At 41.1% G+C, this 21,370-nt stretch overlaps 1 protein-coding gene across 1 annotated transcript in view; it reads left to right on the top strand.

The window, feature by feature from the left end:
* Col28a1 (collagen type XXVIII alpha 1 chain) overlaps nt 1–19,169 on the top strand; it is a 152,703-nt gene extending 133,534 nt beyond the window's left edge. The window contains exons 33-36 of the mRNA XM_021647616.2: nt 1,322–1,870; nt 3,301–3,458; nt 15,662–15,845; nt 17,217–19,169. Coding sequence (XP_021503291.1) covers nt 1,322–1,870; nt 3,301–3,458; nt 15,662–15,845; nt 17,217–17,389 — 1,064 coding nt within the window. The 3' untranslated portion in view covers nt 17,390–19,169. The remainder of the gene's footprint in view (nt 1–1,321; nt 1,871–3,300; nt 3,459–15,661; nt 15,846–17,216) is intronic.
* Nucleotides 19,170–21,370: the final 2,201 nt, after the last annotated feature.

Below are 21,370 nucleotides of genomic sequence, written 5' to 3'. Positions count from 1 at the left end.
CAAATTTCAGCCCTTCTTTGTCTCCTAAGAACCAGCCCGAGACCTTCTTTGGTATTAGAACAATGCAAACATGGCTGCTGGTTGAACTTTTGGGGACCCTGCCTTTGAGTGGTTGCTTATCAACCAGCATTCTCTGGAATTCCTCTTGTCAAAGGGTTCATGGGACCTTAATCTTCCCATCAATTAAACACTTTTATTCCAACACTTTATCCATCTGGCATACCAGTGAGCAAATCTCCAGTTTTGCTTAAAGATATGAGTGAAAGTTAAAATAGCAGCTTTGGGTTGTAGATTAAATACAAAGTATAGAATGAGGAAAGCAAATTTATTCAGGACAGTAGAGAAATAGAACTAAGGAGGCTTATACACAGCATACTAGGCTTTTTTTTTTAAGGGGCATATATATATATATATTCACACACATATATGTATACATATATATAGTGTTTGTTTATTTTCAATATATCCCAACCACAGTTTCCCCTCCCTTCACTCCTCCAAGTCCCCTGCCCTCTCCTCCCTCTCTCCCAGATCCACTCTTCCTCTGTTTTCCTTCAGAAAAGAGCAGACCTTCCAGGGATATCCACTAACGTTTTATATTTTAATATAAAAAATAGACATACAGATGTTTATTATCTCTGATGCTGTGGTTCAAACCTTTGTAGTAGTTGTGTGTGACACTATTAAGGGAAAGATATAAACAAATGTTTATTCACCCCTGATAGGGAAACAACAACAGATCAAAGCAACAATGTTGTCAAAGTCCAACTTGGTGAACCAATGAGTTTATTGGTTCACAGGAGTATACAAGACGGGGTTACTTACAGGAACATAAATGTCTCATAGACACCAGAATTACCAGAGACAACCCTAGCACGGTGTCTGCCGTAAAAAGAAAGAAACAAACAAACCCTAGAATCTCAACCCCAGAACTCTCTATGTGACATGTAGGCAATTTAACAATCTAGAGAGTTGCCCTAAATCTGATAAATTTCAGAGCCTTTCTAAGACTTGTGAGTTGCTTTTCTCCTTTTAGAAATTTCTTCATCTTAAGGAGCTTCCCTCCAGGTTGGAATGCTTCGATTTGGAAGAAATTTCTATAAAATGACCCCAAAATACATATCATTTTTAAAAGAGTAAAGCATGTAGTCCAGTGATGAGAGATTTACAAGCTGTTTCCACTGTCACAGGGAAGGAAGACCATAGCTAAGGTCTTTGTTTCATTCCTAACCTTCTTACCACTCTCCTACGGGTGTGATAATCCATGATGGTTTATTTTTCATTTCTTCAGTGTTTATACATTTATATATTCATCTTTTAGGTTGTGGGCCCAAATGCAAAGAGACTCCACTGGAGTTGGTGTTTGTAATTGACAGTTCAGAAAGTGTGGGACCAGAGAACTTTCAAATCATCCAAACTTTTGTGAAGACTCTGGCTGACCGGGTAGCCCTGGACCTTGCCACAGCTCGCATAGGCATAATCAACTATAGTCACAAGGTGGAGAAGGTGGCAAGCCTGAAGCAATTCTCTAGCAAGGATGACTTTAAGCTGGTAGTGGACAACATGCAGTATCTGGGTGAAGGCACCTATACAGCCACCGCTCTCCAAGCAGCCAATGACATGTTCAAGGAGGCAAGGCCAGGTGTAAAGAAGGTGGCCTTGGTGATCACTGATGGACAGACAGATTCCCGAGATAAAAAGAAACTAGCAGATGTGGTGAAGGACGCCAATGACGCCAACGTGGAAATGTTTGTGATTGGCGTGGTGAAGAAAGATGACCCCAACTTCAACATTTTTCACAAAGAAATGAATCTCATTGCTACTGACGCAGAACACGTGTATCAGTTTGATGACTTCTTTACCCTGCAAGGTAAGGTTGTCTGCCCCAGTGGAAAGGAGTGTATATTGCTCTTTGCAGTGTCACACCACCAGCAGTCGGGAACTCTCAAGGGGATTCTCTCTACATTACATTATAACCTAGAAGCCACAAATGGCTCAGGACCAAGTGTGATGTCACTGAGTGTAGAAGGTACAGTCCTGTATTTATCCATGGATCCTGAGTTCTCAGCTGGCTGTGAGGTTTCACTGGAGTGTCCACGCCGTAGATAAGAGTGACGGGAAAGAATGGCATTTTGGATATTGTTGTTACTGATTACCGTTCAAAAGTTTGCTAGTTAGAATAAGAGATGTAGCAGCAGAAAGTAAAGCAGAAAAAAATAAAGTGTCCCAAAACTGAAAAGAAATTAAAAAACAAAAAACTTGATGCTAAAGCTATAGAAGTCTAAAGAGATGAGAAATGAAAGCAGCTGGGATTGGAGGCCATGCTCTAGGTGCTCACTCTATGCTAAGAACCTTGAAGAATAATCGTTAAAGTATGTCACTAGGCTAGCCTGGTGAACATTCTTATACTAAATATCCATTCATATTAACTGATACTTAGTAATGGGACAGCCTGACATATTGATTTGTCTGTATTTCATCTATGGTCAGTAGAGTTTTACTACATATATGACAACTCTTGGGAATATAATAAGTCATCTCGACAGGACCCAGATTTAATCCTTCCTTGTCTACCCATTTGGGAATGGCGCCTTCTGTAGCTATGTATTAACCCACTACTCAGGCCCTTCCTACACCAAATACCAACACAACCGTTTTCTCCATGTTCTGCTGGCTAACTGGTATATCTGCTATATTCAGTTTCACTGGGCTGTTCATGTGTTAGAATGACCAGAAGTATCACACACTTGAGAAAACAGTTATATTTCAACAATTAAATTAAGGCTTTATCAAATATCTGAGAGCTGAGAGTGTCTTTAATTTGTTATAGCAATAAATAATATCTTTTTACACTAACTGATACTTTACTAGTCCTAAAACCAGATGCAATTGCCTGTTTTACATAGTATTGGGAAACTTTTCTTACTTAGTATTATTTTTACATTTTTTTATATTATTTTATTATAATACTAATACTATAATACTGTATAGTAGTACTAGCCCCTCCCACAGAATAAAGCTGTGAGCTGTCACTTCGGACAAATGGGAATTGGCGTTACTTATGCATTCTGTGCTATTGTGTACTATCAAATAGAGATTCTGCATTAAAAGGGGATTTGTCATGATCTTTTACAAGTAATATAAAATGCTTCCGACTGTAGCTAACGTGACTGTAGTCAATGTGGCAGTTGACGTCAGAACATGGGAAGTGGCTTAGGCTCAGTGCCGAGTCCTTTAAGTGGGTATTGAGTAAACTTTTGCTGCCTCCACTAACCCCCTTTTCTGCTTCTCTTTCAAAAGATACTCTGAAGCAAAAGTTATCTAAAAAAATTTGTGAGGATTTTGACTCCTACCTCATTCAAATTTTTGGATCATCATCCTCTCAACCTGAATTTGGGATGTCAGAGCGAGAGTTCAGCACATCCACGCCAAAGCCTGCAAAGGAGATTTCTGAGCTGGTGAGTAGCAGTGAGCTGGTAGGTAGCTGTGAGTCAGTAGGGAGCCGTCGGCTCACTCTGTAGTGATATAGTCTGTTTGATATCGAAGACATTGCCTCTACCGTGGCTCTTCAGAATCAGCTGAGCTGTGTATAATACTAGGTCCTTGGTTCCTAGTATTACCACCTTGATGGCAGGTTTTCAGTTCTGAAATAGCTCTGGAACTTAGAACATGACTGTGCGATTACTTCTTTTCATATTTGGTAATGATTTATTAACTGTTGTAAATGATAAGTTTATATTATACTTTATCACTATTGTAACCAAGCTCCTGGGACAGATTTTCTTCTAACTCTCTCTCATTCATTCATTGCTGCATTCACCTTGGAAGCTCTCAAGTTTCCCCAAAGTTTACATGTGTGTCCTAGGGCCAACCTCTATCACTCCATATCACATTCTTGCCTTCTGGACTTTCTACTTCTGTTCATGGAATAGGAGGGGCAGGAACTGTACATGATCATGGTACAAACGGGGTACAGGAGGGTGCCCAGTGTTAGAGCTTCCCAGTGAGGAGGGCAGCTCCCTCCTGGAGACGAGACAAATGTGACTGTCTTCTTAACAAGCTCCTGGGAACTGACTCAAGCCAATCAGATCCAGAGAAAACTGGAGCATCTCCCATAGTCACTTGTAAGTGTTTAATACAGTCTCTTCCTTATCAATTTCCAACTAAAGGCAATTTAGACTGACTTTACTTTCCCATGGATCTTGTTTAGGGAATGTGGAGAGGGTCATGGTATTATTCTTTAAGTTTGGCAAAGCCGCAGTGCTGTCCTTTTATGAAAGCTTCATTAATGCCAGTCATTGTAAGCAGGTGCAACAATATTCTACCACCAGGATTTGGCTGAGTAGATAGACTAAGACCCTAACACACATCAGGATCAGAGCCAGGCTTGTTGAGGAGTCAGGCCTAAGATACCATTTCTAAGGGCACAGATTACAGAACTCACTAAAATTTTATTCCTTCTTCAGAAAGTCCTCTGACACGCCTTCATCTGTGAGAATACTGACTCTAAATGAGTATTTCTGTTAGAGCAAGAGTCTTAGACACACACACACGCACACACACACCTATACCATCAGCTGTATAGCAGACGTTAGCACACTGTAGTCATATACTGGATACTTTGAACGGCCATAGAATTTCTGTTTCAGCTTTTCAATTTTGTCTTTGAATTACAAAAGTAGTCAAAAAAATATTCAAGTGAATAAGCATGATTGTGATCTAATAAAATTTATTTAGCAAATGTAGTTTGGGATTTGGCTAAGTGGTAGAATGTGTTTTCAATCCTCTGCATTCAATCCAAAGTAAAACTTATTTATAAAATCTGATGGAGACTAAAATTTGGCCCAGAGGGTTTTCTTGGCCCTTGTCTATCTAAAACTTTTAAAGTGAATTAGAGACAATAAAGTATGGCCAAGGACATGTCTTTCTGGTGTTGTGACTTGGCACTGTTGCAGTCTACAAGATTCATATTTGAGACACACACAACTGAGTCACAAAAAATAAATAAATCTCATACTGCTTGAAGTCCATTGTCTTAGTCATTGTTCCCTTGCTGTGAAGAGACACCATGAGCACAGCAACTCGTATGAAGGAAAGCATTTACCTGGGGCTTGCTTGGCGTTTAAGAGGTTTCGTCCATTATCAGCACTGTGGGAAGCATGGCCGCACACAGGCAGACCAGGTATTACTGAGAAGCTGAGAGTTCCACATCTCCATCTATGGTTGGAGGAGGGGAATGGTGGCCCTGGTTTGAGCATTTGAAACCTCAAAGCCCAGGCCCAGAAACACACTTCCTCCAACAAGGCCACTCCTAATCTCTGTCGGGTAGCTCCGGTTCCTAACGACCCAAGCATTCAAATCTATGAGACTATGAGGGTCATGATCTTATCAAACGACCACATAAGCTGTCAAGTTTGTGCTGTGCTCCACACCCGTGACTATCCTGGGTGGCCTTTGTCCTGCCTCTAAACAAGGATTCCTCTTGGTGTAACTCAGCACTTCCTATTCTAGCTCAGCTATATGACCCAGATAGTGGGCCAAATGGCTGAAGCACAAGAAGAGGTAAACCGTAATCTTAGGAAAGGAGTAGAAATTGTCTTAGTCCACCTCAAAGAAAACCTAAACTTTTAAGCATTACATTTAACGATGGAAAGAGACTCAGTCCTGATTTAGATGTACTCTAACTGTCTGAGAACAGGCGTGTTCGGAGAGGAGGGTGGTAGGAGGATCTTGCATAACTTGCAGGCCTCTGCTGGTTCTCCTGGAGACCAGTCTACGGGGGCTGTCTGTGGTCATCCGCCTCCCTCTGAGCCTCTCCTTGTAGTGTTTCATGTTTCCTCCCCTCATTTATTATACTTATCAATAAAGTCTGATAGGTGAGCATGAACATGCCTTAATGTTTCTAATGAATTGGAATCCTTCTAGGACACAATCTACATCCAATTAAGTGTTGTGCCCTGCACATGGCTTAAAATTATGTTTTGTTTTGCATATAGTAGACAGATGCTATACCAGCTTACTGGGTTAAAAGGAAAATCTGAAGATTTTCATCAATGAAAACCAATTACACTGTTATAAAAATTATAAACATAAAAAATTTCAGATGACAGTAGCACAGGGATTAAGACCAACAAGATTTCTTTGTTTTGTTGAGACAGATTTTTACTATGTAGTCTCTGGTTGTCCTGGAACTCATTATGTAGACCAGCTGACCTTGAACTCTACAGAGATATGTCCGTCTCTGCCTCAGAGTGATGGGACTAAACGCACCTGTCTTGACGATTAATAACAAGGAACTTATAAAACTAAAACACTTTTGTATAACAAAGAACATGGTTTGGGTAAAGAGGCAGCCTACAGTATGGCTAAACCTTCACCAGCAACAAGTCTTACAAAGAGCTAGTACGTAGAATGTACCAAGTATCCAGAAAACAAAAAGCTCAAAAGATAAAATACTTAAGAAATGTCCAGAATACTTAGCCATCAGGGAAGTACAACTGAAAACTACTTTAGGATTTCATCTTACCCCAGTTAGAATAACTAAGTTAACAAAGAGAAAAGATGACAAATGCTGGCAAAGGATGTACAGAAAGGGGAACACATATTCACAGCTGGTGTGAATACAAACTGGTGCAACCAGTATGGAAACTGATGTTCCCCAAAAATCCAGAAATAGATCTACCATATGATAGATATTCCATTCCTTGCCATGTACGCAAAAGACTCTATATCCTACTTTGGAGATACCTGGTCATCCATGTTCATTGCTGCCCTAGTCACAATAGCCAGGAAATAGAAACAACCCAATGAATAGGATAATAAAAATGCTGTGTATTCACACAGTAGAATATTATTCAGCTGTTTAAGAAAAATGAAGTTTGTAAGTAAATGGACAGAGCTAGATACTATTATTCTGAGTGAGGAAACTGACACTCAGAAAGACAGACATTACACGTTTTCTCTCGTTTGAGGATGTTAGCTTTGAGTTGGCCGATGTGTGTATTCCAAATTTGGAACATCCAGAGAGGTCTGGAAATTAGTGAGGGGTCATGGGAGAGGTCTTCAAGGTAGGGGAGATAGAACATAATGATATAAAGGGTTAAAAAAGATGGAATATGAAGGGCTAAGGGAGGGCAGGGTAGAAGAGAGAAACTGAAATAGGGACTTAAAAAAAATCCCGTGAAAACCTTCTACTGTAAATGCTTCCTAAAATGATGGCATTAATATTGTTAACACCTCATATTTATTTATTCTTCCTTGTTTGAACAGATGGGTTAAGATTTTCATGACATGAGTGAGAGCAAAGTAGTGAAACCAATTAGACATCAACTTGTCAGGTCAATAATTATTTCCAGTAATGGCCCATTAATTCCATAAACATCTTTATTTACTGTATGAAGTTACCTTTCATGACTCTAAATGAACTAATAATTAGTGTACATGCATGGATGTTAATCTATTTGAACTAGTCTCTTACAGAATTAGTTGCAAATATATTTTTCTTTTTGAAGAAGTAGAAAGGAATGAAATCTTATCTACTCTTTTGAAAATGTTCTCTTTTTTGGTATTAAGAAAAATTGCATATAACTTAGATAACTGACAGCCAGACCACTTCCTTCTTGAAGGAGGAGGATGTAGGGTACATAATGGTTTCCTAGCAACCAGGTGATAGACACAGCCAACCTAGTGTGGGATGAGCCCCAGGGGTAGCTCTGTTGCCAGCTAGAGGAGGTGCGGTGGAGGAAGCAGGGAAGAGAGTTTCCTTCTTCCTGATATCATCCTGACATCTTCAATGCCAGCCTCCAGTCTATATGAATCTTCTGCATCAGTGCAGACCAGCATAGGTCTGTGATGCCATCGTCTGCACTCGCCCAATGCTTCTGTCTCTCTAGTTCCCCCTCTCTCTGTGCTCATCACCTCATCTCAAATTCAGTTAAACAAGCCATTGCTGAACCGTGTTCCAATGAAAATTTTTGTTTCTTTTTTTAAGCTGGGGGCTTATTTTGTAGTCTGAGCTGACCTGAGACTCACTGTGCATCCTATGCGTGCCTCAAATTCCCGGGAATCCTCCTGCTTTAGCCTCTTGTGTGCTGGGATTACAGATGTGAGTCAACATGCCTGGCTTCCACTAGAACCCTCCCAGAGAACTGCAATCCTGATCAGGTTCAGACTTGACTTTGGAACTGAATACATTGCTCCAGAATCTGAGCCTAGGCTCTGTCATCAGCTCTGACCTGTCAGGATTTAATCCTCCACCTGTGTTCTTCAATGTTTCCTTCTATTTGGTCCAAGTTAGAACATGGCTTCTCCACCCTACCAGAGACTTTCCCCTAGCTCAGTAAGTAGGTTTCAGATTTACCCATCTTAAAAATAAGACAACCCTTTCTGTATTCGTATGGTTCTTTTGCTAATACCCTGTTAAGATTTATCCTCTCATAATAAAATTATTTCCTTTAGGCTAATGTGTAGCCAGGCTTTAGCTACTTTGTGAGTTCTTTTCTTTCTTTCTTTTTTCTTTTTTTTTTTTTTTTTACATTTAAAATTTTTATTTATTTATTTATTACAATTTTTTTTTCACTTTGTATCCCAGCTGTAGCCTCCTTCCTTGTCTCCTCCAAGTCCCGCCCTCTCTCCTTCTTCTCCCCCTATGCCCCTCCCCTAGTTCACTGATAGGGGAGGTCCTCCACCCCTTTCATCTGACCCTAGCCTATCAGGTCTCATCAGGACTGGCTGATTGTCTTCCGCTGTGGCCTGGTAAGACTACTTCCAAGGACCATGCCTGGAGATAACCTAGAACCCCTGCACAGATGTAGCCTATGGCAGTTCAATCTCCAAGTGGGTTCCCTAGTAAGGGGAACAGGGGCTGTCTCTGAGTTCTTTTTCTAACCCTTTATTTCTCTGGTTTCACCCCCTATGACTAGATAGGAGAAAAAGAAGGATAGAAGGGAGGGAGAAAATTAGAGTTTCTTGAATCTAATTTCTTTCTTCTTGTTTCTTCTTTGACAGCTAACAAACCACAACCAACACCCTGAACAATCAACAACCACCCACTCCACCTATCAGGTCTTCATATACCCTCTGAAAAATTCCCAGATTTCCAAATGTCATACAATAGCAGAAACCATCTGCAGCTGGCAAAACCATGCCTCTGCTAGAACATGAGGCAAATCATATTCAGCTGCTATGAAGCTGTCCCATATCCCCACACTTGGGATTAAAACAAAAAAACATATTCTTATAATATTTCTGTTTTTTTTTTTTAATTCTAGGATTCTCACTACCCTAGTGTCTTCCTTCTGTTCTTTCTTTCTCTTGCTTTTTGATCTTTTATTCGGTCTCTGTCTCTTTTGTGTATACACACACACACACACACACACACACGTCTCTCTCTTTTACTTCTTCACCCCCTCCCTTTCCCCCTTTTCCCTTTCTTTCTCCCTTCACTTTCCTCTGATTTTCATATCTCACCCTTTTCCCCTTATTTTTTAGATAATCCTCTGAAGCCAGATTATATGCTCCAGTTTGTCTCTGCAGAAAAGCCACCAACAACTGGCTAGGTGCCAAATCCTTACTTGATTTCTTGTTTGTGGGTGACACCACAGCCACTGTCTGAAGGTGAATTTCCACTGCTCTGCTGGTACTTTTTTTTCATTTCCTTCAGGGATTCCTTTCTCTATCATACATACCTCTAAAACAGGTCTTTCTTCCCTTTTTCTTCCCTTCTGAGGTTTATTTGTACTTTTGTTGAATGTTCTGTAGAAGTAAACTTTTGCAGGCTACTTAATCATTTTATAGTGAGTATGACACAGTGCCCTCTCCAAAGGCTATAATCAGCGGCATGAAAACGTCAAAAGACATTAGCGTGAGCTTGTTTAGTTTCTCTGATGCAGGCAAAGTTAAGTTGACTTCCTGAAATCAGAACTAGTTATCCATAAATGGTCATGACGAAATCATGTTCTACAGAGGTGCTCATATTGGCCAAATCCCAATTTACTTGTTTACAAAATAAAATGAATGCTCTCGTTGTGGTAAGAAAGTCAGATTCTCAGCAAAACCTATGAAACAGCTAATTATCAGAATATGTAGTTGCTGTATAGTGCTAATAGTGACTGTTGCTAATAGTGACTTAGTACCCTTGGAATGTGAGTGTTCTACCCTGCAGGACAGAAAACAAGGCAAGGAACATCCTGAAAATTAACCTAGAAGGAATATTCTCTTTTGGGAAATATTGCTCTTTTGGGAAAAGATAGATTTATTTATTTTATTATTTTATGTATAAGAGTCTTTTGCCTGCATGTATACATGTGTACCATGTGAATGACTGGAGCCCTTGGGGGTCATGGGGAGGTGAAAATATGGAAAGTGAGAGCTAGTTAATGTTTGCTATGTAGTTTTCTGCTGCTTTCTTCTTGCTAAGGATCTGGAGTCTCTGCTGATAACAGTCCTTTCTGGTAGAGAAGGGAGTAGGAGACACCTTACCAAAAAAATTGTCTTGCTTTTAGGCCACAGTAATTATCTGCGAGTAGAATTGCCTCTGATTTCTATTCCATTCTCTTTACTTGTCCGTTATTTTCTACAATCCCTTTCAGCAAACATGTTTGCTTTTGTAAGAAGGAAGAACAAATTTTAAATTGCCAACCACAACAATTACGCATTTGTCTAATAGTCTCAAACTTGACTGAGCCAGAAGATTGATGAAATTATTTTCATTTATAGAAGAAAGTTAATTGTGTTTATTCTGAAATGTGTTATATTATGTTACAGTTGTGGAAATTCCCAAATGATCATGTGATTTAGAAAGCAAACAGGCATCTCTTCATGGTGAGAAAGGAGTTTCTAGGCCCCAGGACTGGAGCTCTGTAAAGATTCAAAGGCAGGGGTAATTCTTTTTTGGAAATTATGCCCAGAGCATGGGACACTGAGCTCAGAGACCCTCTGTTTCCCATGTAGACTGCTGCCGGTGGCTTTTCTTTTGATACAGTATCACCTAGAGAGAATATAGGCAGGCAGAGAACAGCAGTGCTTTTTCTCTGGGCCAGGACCTTTCTCCCCTCCCATTGGAGGACTGCCAACTTTAAAATGTTCAATTCTGATACATGGCGTCAGAAAACTTCTATATTCTCAGTGCTGAAGATATATACTTCATCTCCTCAGCTCCACAGTGTACATTTTTCCCACAATTTTATTATTTCTAATACAGAGACGCACATGTTTGATACATGTTGTCTTTTTAAAAAGACGTCTAAGTTTTCCTGTGTTATTTCACGATGAATGACATTCAAAGTATGGGAAGCTTTATGCTGAGTATAGTCCTGCATTCTACCTCTGTGAAAGGTGCAGTCAGTCTGGGCTGGAGCAGCCCAAGGTGATCAGAAAACCTTGGAATGCAAATACATTTCAGTATGTAGGTGCTGATGGACCTCCATATGAGAGGAATCCAGTTAAGCCAGACAGACGCCTTTGAAGGTTTTGGCTATGGCCAACATCTGCCGTGTGGCCATGTCTGAACACAGCAGTCAGTGTACTTGCTCTTTTGGGAAAAGATAGATTTATTTATTTTATTATTTTATGTATAAGAGTCTTTTGCCTGCATGTATACATGTGTGCCCTTGGGAGTCATGGGGAGGTGAAAATATGGAAAGTGAGAGCTAGTTAATGTTTGCTATGTAGTTTTCTGCTGCTTTCTTCTTGCTATGGATCTGGAGTCTCTGCTGATAACAGTCCTTCCTGGTAGAGAAGGGAGTAGGAGACACCTTACCAAAAAATTGTCTTGCTTTTAGGCCAATAAAAGGAAGGAAGGAAGACCAATAAAAGGCCAAGAAAGGAAGAGTGTTCTTGTATTTACTCTCAACTACCTTCACCTCAAAATAATTACTATCCCAAAATGGCATATTTGGAGGTAGCATATTCTGCTTTGGTGGAGTATGGCTAAAGGTTGAACTCTGCTTGGGTCAGACTATTGGGGGGGGGCTGTAATGTGGACGAAAACAGTTGGTACTGGCAGGGATATCAGAAGCTTCTCAGACCCAGACTAACTTTTCCTGGGCTGCGGTAGGAAGGCAGATTTTGAGATATTGCTGCAGGTTATGGTGGGGCATGGCAGTCATGCTATGTAGGGAAGACAGATTGTGCCACAGCTCTGAAGGCCAGCTGGACACCTTTTCACCTGTCAAACCGGCAGTCATCTCCTTTGCAGTCCTGATGATTGTCCAACTGGCAAGTGATGATTGCTGAAGAAAGATGTTCCTAGTGAGTGTGCAAATTAGTAGAAATACATTTGGAAAGGACATTGCCTGAAAAGCATTACAAATCTGTGTTTAACCCCACAATCAGTCATGAGCTTTAGAATAGAAAGAAGTTTTGAAAGAGTCCATTGTAAGCTGAACCTCTTGGCACAGGGATATAACCTGGGTACTTTGGAAACGGAAGCAGAATGACCAAAGGATCAAGCCTGGCCTAGGTTAGGGAATGATTCAAGGCCAGCATGGGCAACTAAATTAGCGAGACCTTTTGAAATAAAACTGGATAAAGGGCTATATATATGCCTCAATAGTAAGAGCGGTTGCCAAGCAAGAACAAGGCCCTGGTTCAGTCCCTGGTATGGCCCATTCAATGCACACACACACACACGTGGGGGGAGGGCTGATTCTAGTCATGTCTATTAGGCAGTTTATTTTTTTAATTTTTATTAATTACAGTTTATCACTTTGTATCTCAGCTGTAGCCACTTCCCCCATCCCCTCTCAATTTCACCCTCCCTCCCTCCCTCTTCTTCTCCTATGCTCCTGCCCAGTCCAATGATAGGGGAGGTCCTCCTCCCTTTCCATCTTACCCTAAAAAGACTATCAGGACTCATCAAGACTGGCTGCATTGTCTTCTTCTGTGGCCTGATAAGGACTGCCTCCCCCTCAGGTGGAGGTGATCAAAGAGTCAGCCCATGAGTTCATATCAGAAACGGTCCCTGTTTCTATTACTGGGAAACCTCTTGGACATTGAGCTGCCATGTGTTACTTCTGTGCAGGGGTTCAAGGTTATCTCCATACATTGTCCTTGTTTGGAGTATCAGTCTCAGAAAAGACCCCTGTGCCCAGATTTGTTGGTTTTGTTGCTCTCTTTGTGGAGTTCCTGTCCCCTCCAGGTCTTTCTATCTCCCCCTTCTTTCATAAGATTCCCTGCACTCTGCCTAAAGTTTAGCTATGAGTTTCAGCATCTGCTTTGGTACACTGTTGGGTAGAGTCTTTCAGAGGCGCTCTATGGTAGGCTCCTGTCCTGTTTCCTGTTTTCTCCCTCTTATGATGTCCATCCGGTTTGCCTTTCGCTGTAATATGTGCAGTGCTGATACTATATATTAAGAAAAGTAGCATGTGACATAGAAAATGGAGCAAAGTTTGTTGTCTTTGGATCTCCTGGGCATTAAACCCAGGGCTTCAAAGATACTGAGCAAACATTTTACGGAATGACTTATAGTCACAGCTTGCATTTTTTTTGTTGTTGTTGTTAAAAATATACTCACATAGGGAAAAAAATTAGAGTAGGGAAAACATATCAACAGTAATTATCTGCGAGTAGAATTGCCTCTGATTTCTATTCCATTCTCTTTACTTGTCCGTTATTTTCTACAATCCCTTTCAGCAAACATGTTTGCTTTTGTAAGAAGGAAGAGCAAATTTTAAATTGCCAACCACAACAATTACGCATTTGTCTAATAGTCTCAAACTTGACTGAGCCAGAAGATTGATGAAATTATTTTCATTTATAGAAGAAAGTTAATTGTGTTTATTCTGAAATGTGTTATATTATGTTACAGTTGTGGAAATTCCCAAATGATCATGTGATTTAGAAAGCAAACAGGCATCTCTTCATGGTGAGAAAGGAGTTTCTAGGCCCCAGGACTGGAGCTCTGTAAAGATTCAAAGGCAGGGGTAATTCTTTTTTGGAAATTATGCCCAGAGCATGGGACACTGAGCTCAGAGACCCTCTGTTTCTCATGTAGACTGCTGCCGGTGGCTTTTCTTTTGATACAGTATCACCTAGAGAGAATATGGGCAGGCAGAGAACAGCAGTGCTTTTGCTCTGGGCCAGGACCTTTCTCCCTTCCCATTGGAGGACTACCAACTTTAAAATGTTCAATTCTAAGAGAGTAAGAGATGTTGGTATTCCAATCATCATATGCACTGCACACAGGGCCACACTGAAAGCAGGAGCAGCAAGAGATGTGCAGCTTTAATAAAGGCTGTGTTCGGAGCCAGTGAAGAGTTACTGTTGTGTTTGAGTTCGGAGCTCTGTATAAGGCAAACAACTGGTTCTAAAGGAAGTATTTGTTCTGAACTCACCTGGTAATACATCAGTAACTACAAAACATGCAAACATACGTAGTCAGATCAGAGTGTGCTCACTTGGTAGGGCCTGTGAGTATGTGTGTCTGTGTTTGCATGCATGTGTATATGGAATAAAAAAGCTGTAAGTCAGTAGTTAACAGAGGACAAGTAATGGTGACAGCTGCCTGTGCCCACTGTCTGCTGGCATCCCTGGTTAAGAAAGCATCAGAAAAGCGACTTATTTAGTTCATAGATTTGTTTACCGAAATAAACACAAAGCAGGAGAATGAGGGAGCCATTGTAAGACGATGGGGCTATGATGAGGTTGAATAACCAACTCCACTCCATAGAACTGTGCTCCAAAAAAATAAATAACCCTACTTTCAATTATTAATACAAGTGACTTGCCTAGCTCTTGATAATAGTCTTAAAATTAACTCTTTTTGTTAAGCCAAGTACCTTGCTTTCATTATATATCATAATCTGAGATGAAACTAGAAAGTTTTGCTAAAAATTTTGCTCCTGGAGTTAAGATATTGTGTACTTTAGAGATCAGGTGTTTCTTAGGTCTTCATAAGAGCCAAGCATCCCACAACAGTGGGCTCTGGGTGATAGACAGTAGAAGGCACAAGATTTTCAGCTGGAATTGACCAACCAGTCAAACGGGGTGCCAAGGTGCTTTCATTTAGACTTTGTTGTCCTTTGTCTGTTGTCCAATTTCTCTGCATCAGGATTCACTGAATCCTGGGTAGATATTTTGGAATATCTCGTTAAGAGCTCTAGTGCTAGGAAATAAAGCGTAAAAAGATCATAAAATGCTAACTTACTGTTGCTTTTTCGTATTCATAGACATAACTAGAAGAGAGAAGACCATCCCTTTCCATTTTATATATTTCATGCTCTGGATGCAATTCTCCCTGGAAGTTCTCAGGAGAAGAACATCTCTGCCCAGATGTAGGCAATGAGTGTGTAACATACTAGAAGCCACACAAAGAGGAAGGAAAGTCGACCTTTATCTAGTCAGGACCGGGACGTGATTGCTGTGAGCTTTACTTGAAATAGTCTGCATAGGACAGCTGGGAGCCACAGCCATGATAAACTTTTTCTACAGTTTCCAAGAAATCAGTTGCTTTGTTGAATTGACACCAGAAACAAAATAATTTTTTCTTTTCCTTCTTTTGTTTGTGTGTGTATGTGTTTGTTGTATGAATGTTGTGTGTATATGTGATGTTTGTATGTGTGTGGTTGTATGTGTGTGTATCATATGAATGTGGTGTGTATATGTGATGTTCCATGTATGTGCTATGGTGTGTGTATGTGTGTGTGTGTGTGTGTGTGTGTAGTTTAATGTCTCTAGAGGCCAGAATGAAGAGAATGAACCTTCCATGACAACTGAGGCTGGCAACTTGGCTGTCTCAACTCCAACTGAGGCCACCAGTACACCATGGCTCAGCAGCCCGGAGGGAATGGAAACAAGAACTCCAAATCCCAACTTGATTTCACAGTCAGAAAATTCTCTGTACAAAGGTAAGGGGCATCTTTCACGGAGCTGCTGTATCTACAGCGTGAGGGAGGCACACTGGTCTCTGGGGTCTCTTCAACAAGTAGTGCTATAACTTGCCAGGGAAGAGAAAAGCCAGCTCTGGCTGGGTCACATGGAACTTGGGAGGTGGCTGCCTGGGGAGTAAAGGTGATTATGGAAATGTTACAGCACAGGTTTTACCTGAATGTTTTAGAGGTAATTACATTGCCTGTTTTGCCACAGGCCCAGCTGCTCTGCGTTCTTCAAACATGTAGATATTTGAGGTTTTGATCCTTGATTGTATAACTCAGATTCTCTTCCAGAAACATGCTTTCTTTGAGTGAATATCCATACAAAGGGACGCCATCACATACACATACACAAAGGTGACAACACCCAAGCCCAACAGACACTTAAATGGACTTGAATACAGGTTGCACTTTATCAGCTGTTTAGTTCTTGTGGAAATCTGTTTTTCTCCACTAGGTCTAATTAGTCTTCATGGCAGAAATAGATTTAGAGATCAGTTCTAGAAAATATAATAAGGCAGGCTCCGAACCTGAGTAACGGATTAAGGGAGTTGGAGAAAAGACTGGCTTTGCATATCAACCATCTCTGAAAGAACAAGTCTTGGGCAGCTGGTGTCTGTTTGTCTGGCTTTTCTCATCTTGGTGTAATTTCTTCAAGCAGAAAGTAAGAATCAATGCACTCTGCAGTGTTGGTCAACAAAGAAGATCTAATGAATTGGAGACTCTGATTACATTAGCACAATATGGCCTTATTGCTTTGGCTTTCCTATAGGGGGCGCACTCCTAAAGTGTTTTTGTAATGGCCATTAAAAGGTCATGCCCTATCTTCTGGCCTTCTTACAACAGTTGTCCTTTAAAAAGGGAAGTGTAAGATCAAGACTGCCCTTTGGTGCTATGTGTTATCTAAAGTGCTGGTCAAAGTACTACATCTTTGTAATACCGGTCCTTAGGAGGTGGAGGATGGATCACCACAAGTTCAAGGCTAGCCGGAGCTACCTAATGAGACTATTTTTTTTTTTTTAAATCCCATCTTCTCCTGTTACCCAATCCCCCTCGGTAGTAGTTAATGGATTCTCACTTACGCTTTCTTGGAATTTAATAGGGTTCATAAAGATTAAAGACTTTTGGATTTGAAGGAATGGATAATCAGCGATAAAGTTCCAGGTGGTAGGAAGAATATTTGGGGTAATACAGAACCCTTCTTTCAATAAACTAGAACCATGTTTTTCTGTTAGTATGCATAAAGAATAAAAAGTTAATATTACTTCATAAAGCTTTTTTTTTTCCCCTGATCTGTTCAGTGAGAGAAAAACTTATGATTCCCCCCCCACCTTCTTTTCTCTCCAGATCCAAGATGCGAGGAATCCCTGAGACCTGGGAACTGTGGAGACTATGTCATTCGATGGTATTATGACAAAAATGTCAACAGCTGTGCTCGCTTTTGGTTCAGTGGCTGCAACGGCTCAGGAAACAGATTCCACAGCGAAAGGGAGTGTCGAGAAACGTGCATCAAAGGATGAACAAGCACATTGACTTGCTCCAATCAGAGGTTTAGAAAGCGCCCTGTGCAAACAGTTTGCCACACCAGAGCACACACCAAGCAGTGATAGTTCACAAACGACGTAGGGTTCTCACAGCCACCTAGGGAGCTCATACTGCCTGCACAGGTGAGAGGGCTAATAAGGCTCTCAGGATTTCAGTAGCGTGTCAGCTGCCACCACCCAGCTGAAGGGTGGAAGCATTAGGGATTTGGACTCAGCTGCGTGACTTTACAACCCAGTCTTTATCTGCTTCACAAACTGCGGTGTGGTCCTGACTCCTGTTCATTCTAGTACACATATAAGACAGACCAAACCCCACCCGCCTGTGACCCCGCCCTCAGCACCTGTGAGCTCTGGGAGTGGAGAATGGTTTGCGAGGGGAAGGTCTTTGGATGAAACGTGTAGGAATGTCTCTGTGAGTACTGGGATTGTGGTGGGGGATGTTGAGTGATAGCCCCAAGTGATAGTAGAGAGAAATACATCTGAAATAAATGCACTAATTGTATGACAAAGGGACAGTTCCCCTTTCTCCCTGGTATCAAAGTTCTCATTGTATGATTAAGCTATGTATTGAAATGAAGCAGGTTTTACACTTTTCCAATGCATTAAAAGAATACATGCAACGTGCCTGTTGGTTTTAAAACAGGATGAGGCAAGCAGCAAACATATCACAGAATGACCCAAAGCACTGTTTCTGGGCAAGTCCTGTGAGCCCTTCCCCCACCACTTCCTGTGTCAGAGCTATCCTGCTTCAAACTTTGTGTTACTATTGGCTTTTCTATGAAATTTTACATGTGAAGGTACACATATCTCTATGGATTGCTAACTAATACACGCTTAGTCTTGCATAGTTTGAAGCTTTGTAAGAATGATGCTGTCTGTATGTACTCTAGCTTTCTACAACATAATATTTTTATTTAGCTTTATAATCAGTCCATGTTTTACCATATATAAATACATTCCCAAATAATTTATTACTTAGAGGTTAGAGTCTTAGAAGAGTTTTACCAAAATATGAACTTCTCTGTGATTTACTTGGTAGATGGCATTGTTATCCATATGCATGCCTTCATACGTATGTCATAATTGTGAAATATTGGTGAGAATATATAACAATATATTTAATCATTGCCCTGGCTATGGTCGATTGAGCTGTTTCTACTTTATTTTTTCACCATTCCACCAGCATTTTGAAGGTGTTTTCACATTTGTGTTTCTGGATACATATATTCCAGGTTCCCACCCGCTGTGTATTGAAGCTGTTGTTTGACGCGTATTAAACATACTGTCCTTTGAGGCTTACTGTTATCAAATATTTCTTCCTTTCCTTCAACGACTATGACTTGGTATCTTGTTTTAACGTGGTGCTCTCAGGGGACGCCTTAGGAAGCCTCATTACCGTCCGTGCTCTTGCTTCTGGGAGTCAGAACCACAGAAGAGTTTTTATTAGATTGCACTGTTTTCCTTAGTGAGTTCTTGGAGTCCTTATATATTTTGAGCTCTAGTTTGCTTGGTATTTGTGTTGCCAGAATGGGCATGTTTATCATTAGCCCTCCTTCCTGTCGGCCTCCTTCCCCCTTTTCTTCCTCTCTTTTATTCTTTTTTTTTGTTTGATTTCTGCTTTAATTTGTAATGCAGTGGCATTTATGCATCTTCATCTGTACTACTCATCTTCTTCACCATCTTTCCTGGAAGAAACTATCCAGGACCAGAGTCATTAAGTGCTGCCGTATCCTCTACCTCCTCCCCCAAAGCCCCCCCCCCCAATTTGTGCTAGGTGCTTGATTTCTCACCCTCCTATAGCTCTTGGGTGATTTCAGAGTAGCTTCAATTTTTGTCCTTCATCTTCTTCAATTTTGGCCTTCAATAAAGGTATGAGCTTGGACATGAGGATAATGGTTCTGTCACATTTTTCTTCTTTTATTGTGGTGAAATTAAGGGCTGTGAACATTTTCTCATTTTCTGAAAGTCTAGCAATGCATTAAAAAGTGTGTATTATTAGTTAGTCATCATATGTTGTAGAAAAAGTCAAAGGATTTCAGAATGTTTCCACTGCAATTTTGACAGGAATAAAAGTACTTATATTCCCCCTTCGAGCTTTTCATAACTTTGCTCCCACAGAGAACTGAAATGCAAACATGTTGCATTGTTGATTTGGGTGTTTCTTCCTTTCAGCATTCTTTTCCTCCTTCCTAAGTCCCAAGATTTCAAGTACAAGCTGAAAACTACCTCTTTGTGCTGTTTTCTCAATTCTATCACTCACGTTCGATACTGAAGACCCAAACACCTACCTTCTGTCTCCTCCATTTTGCAGAGTGTCCACAAGCTCAGAAGCTTTTGTCTATTGCTTGCTACTGTATGTGTGTGTGTGTGTATGTGTCACAGCTTTAGTGGTTTAAATAATAACAGTGTGCTAACATGGCTTGGAAGTCTCATCAACTAAAACTAGTGTGTCTGGTGTCCAAGCTGTGTTTCTTCTGAGGACCTGAGGGAGAATCCTTTTCTGTTTTCTAACATGGAAAGGTCATTCCTTGGCTAGGATCCCTTTGTATCTCTTTGGGTTTATCTGTTGTCTCTCTCTCTCTGTCACTCTGTCTCTTTGTTTGCTATAACAAGATCATACCATGTCATCCTCCATTCTGCTGGGGGCTCTGCTTCCGGATGGAGAACGGGGTTCTGTTTCTCCCAGAGCTGGCTAGAGCACTTTAGGGCGAGGACCTACAGCTAGGCTAAGGTGTGGAAAAGATTTTCACAGAGTGTTACGGTTTAGCTCTTTTAAAATGAGATCTTCGGTATCAGTGGAAACTCTGAGTTCCAAAGCCTATGGAAATAACAAAGTGTTACAACTCTTGCTTAAGCTTCTGTGCTTCCAGGGGCAGAGGTGCTGGCCAAGACATTAGAGACACTGACCTAGTCAGGCTCAGGCCCACCCGGCCAGGGGCAGGTCTGGTAAGACAAAAGCCGGGCTCTGGTGGGTGCTTTGCCGGAGGTCAGCACCGATCTAGTGGTGGCGGGGCAGGCTTCAGTGGTTGCCTGATGCTGACATGCCTGGCGAACAGCAGAATGGCAAACATGCTGCCTGCAGCATTGGGCATACTGACCCGCTATGGGCAGTCCAGAAGTTCATGGCTGCCCACTGGGGCGGTTGCCTAATTGGCAGCCAAGGTCAGGCGTCCAGCAACAATCTTTCCTCCGAAAAAATGAGTCTCAGTCTTGAAGTGAGTGAACTCTTACTTTTATTCATGTGAAACCAAGAGCAATATAAACCTTGGGCAGAGGGAGGGATTTTGGGGGTGTGTTTGGATGTGTTTGATTTACTGGGGTCAGGGTGTCAAGGATACTTGCTTTGCATGTAGTGGTAGAGTCCTTCATTTTCCATGCAGTAGCATGGTCCTATCACAAGAAGGAGAAAAGAGTATTTAATTACCCTGTGGATGGGGAAAAATCTTCAGGGAAAGTCAAAGGTCATTTGAAAAGTCAGGGCACCTTGTTAGCATAGGGAGGGTTATCTCCAGGAATTCCTAGCTGAACCAGTTTCCTTATCAGAAAAGGGTGTGGCCTGTGCTTCCCTGAGTTTATGTGATGCTCCTTAAAAGAACTGGGGCATCCAGTGTGTGGGTGGGTTGGGGGGGACAGAATCCCTCTTAGAAAAGGCTCAGTTTGGCTTTCTGGACACATCAGATTTAAACCTTATGCAGCAGAATTCCACAATACTATGTAGACAGAACCTGTGCTTTCGCTGTCTCCCTCCTGGGTGTTAGGATTGATGGCATATGAGATTGCATTTCTCTACTTTTGTTTTTTTTATTTTTAGTTTTTACTTTGTGGTTTGTTTGTTTGTTTTTTCCAGCTAAGGTAGGGACTTACTACGTAGCTCAAGGTGGCCTAAAACGTCTGACAACCCTCCTGCCTCTGCCTTTCCAGTGTTGGGATTACAGTTGTGTTCCATCACACCCAGCT

The sequence above is a fragment of the Meriones unguiculatus genome, chromosome 21 (assembly GCF_030254825.1).
Source record: "Meriones unguiculatus strain TT.TT164.6M chromosome 21, Bangor_MerUng_6.1, whole genome shotgun sequence".
NCBI classification, from domain to species: Eukaryota; Metazoa; Chordata; class Mammalia; order Rodentia; family Muridae; genus Meriones; species Meriones unguiculatus.
The sequence above is the reverse complement of the archived record's forward strand: the minus strand, read 5'-3'. Positions and strand labels throughout refer to the sequence as shown.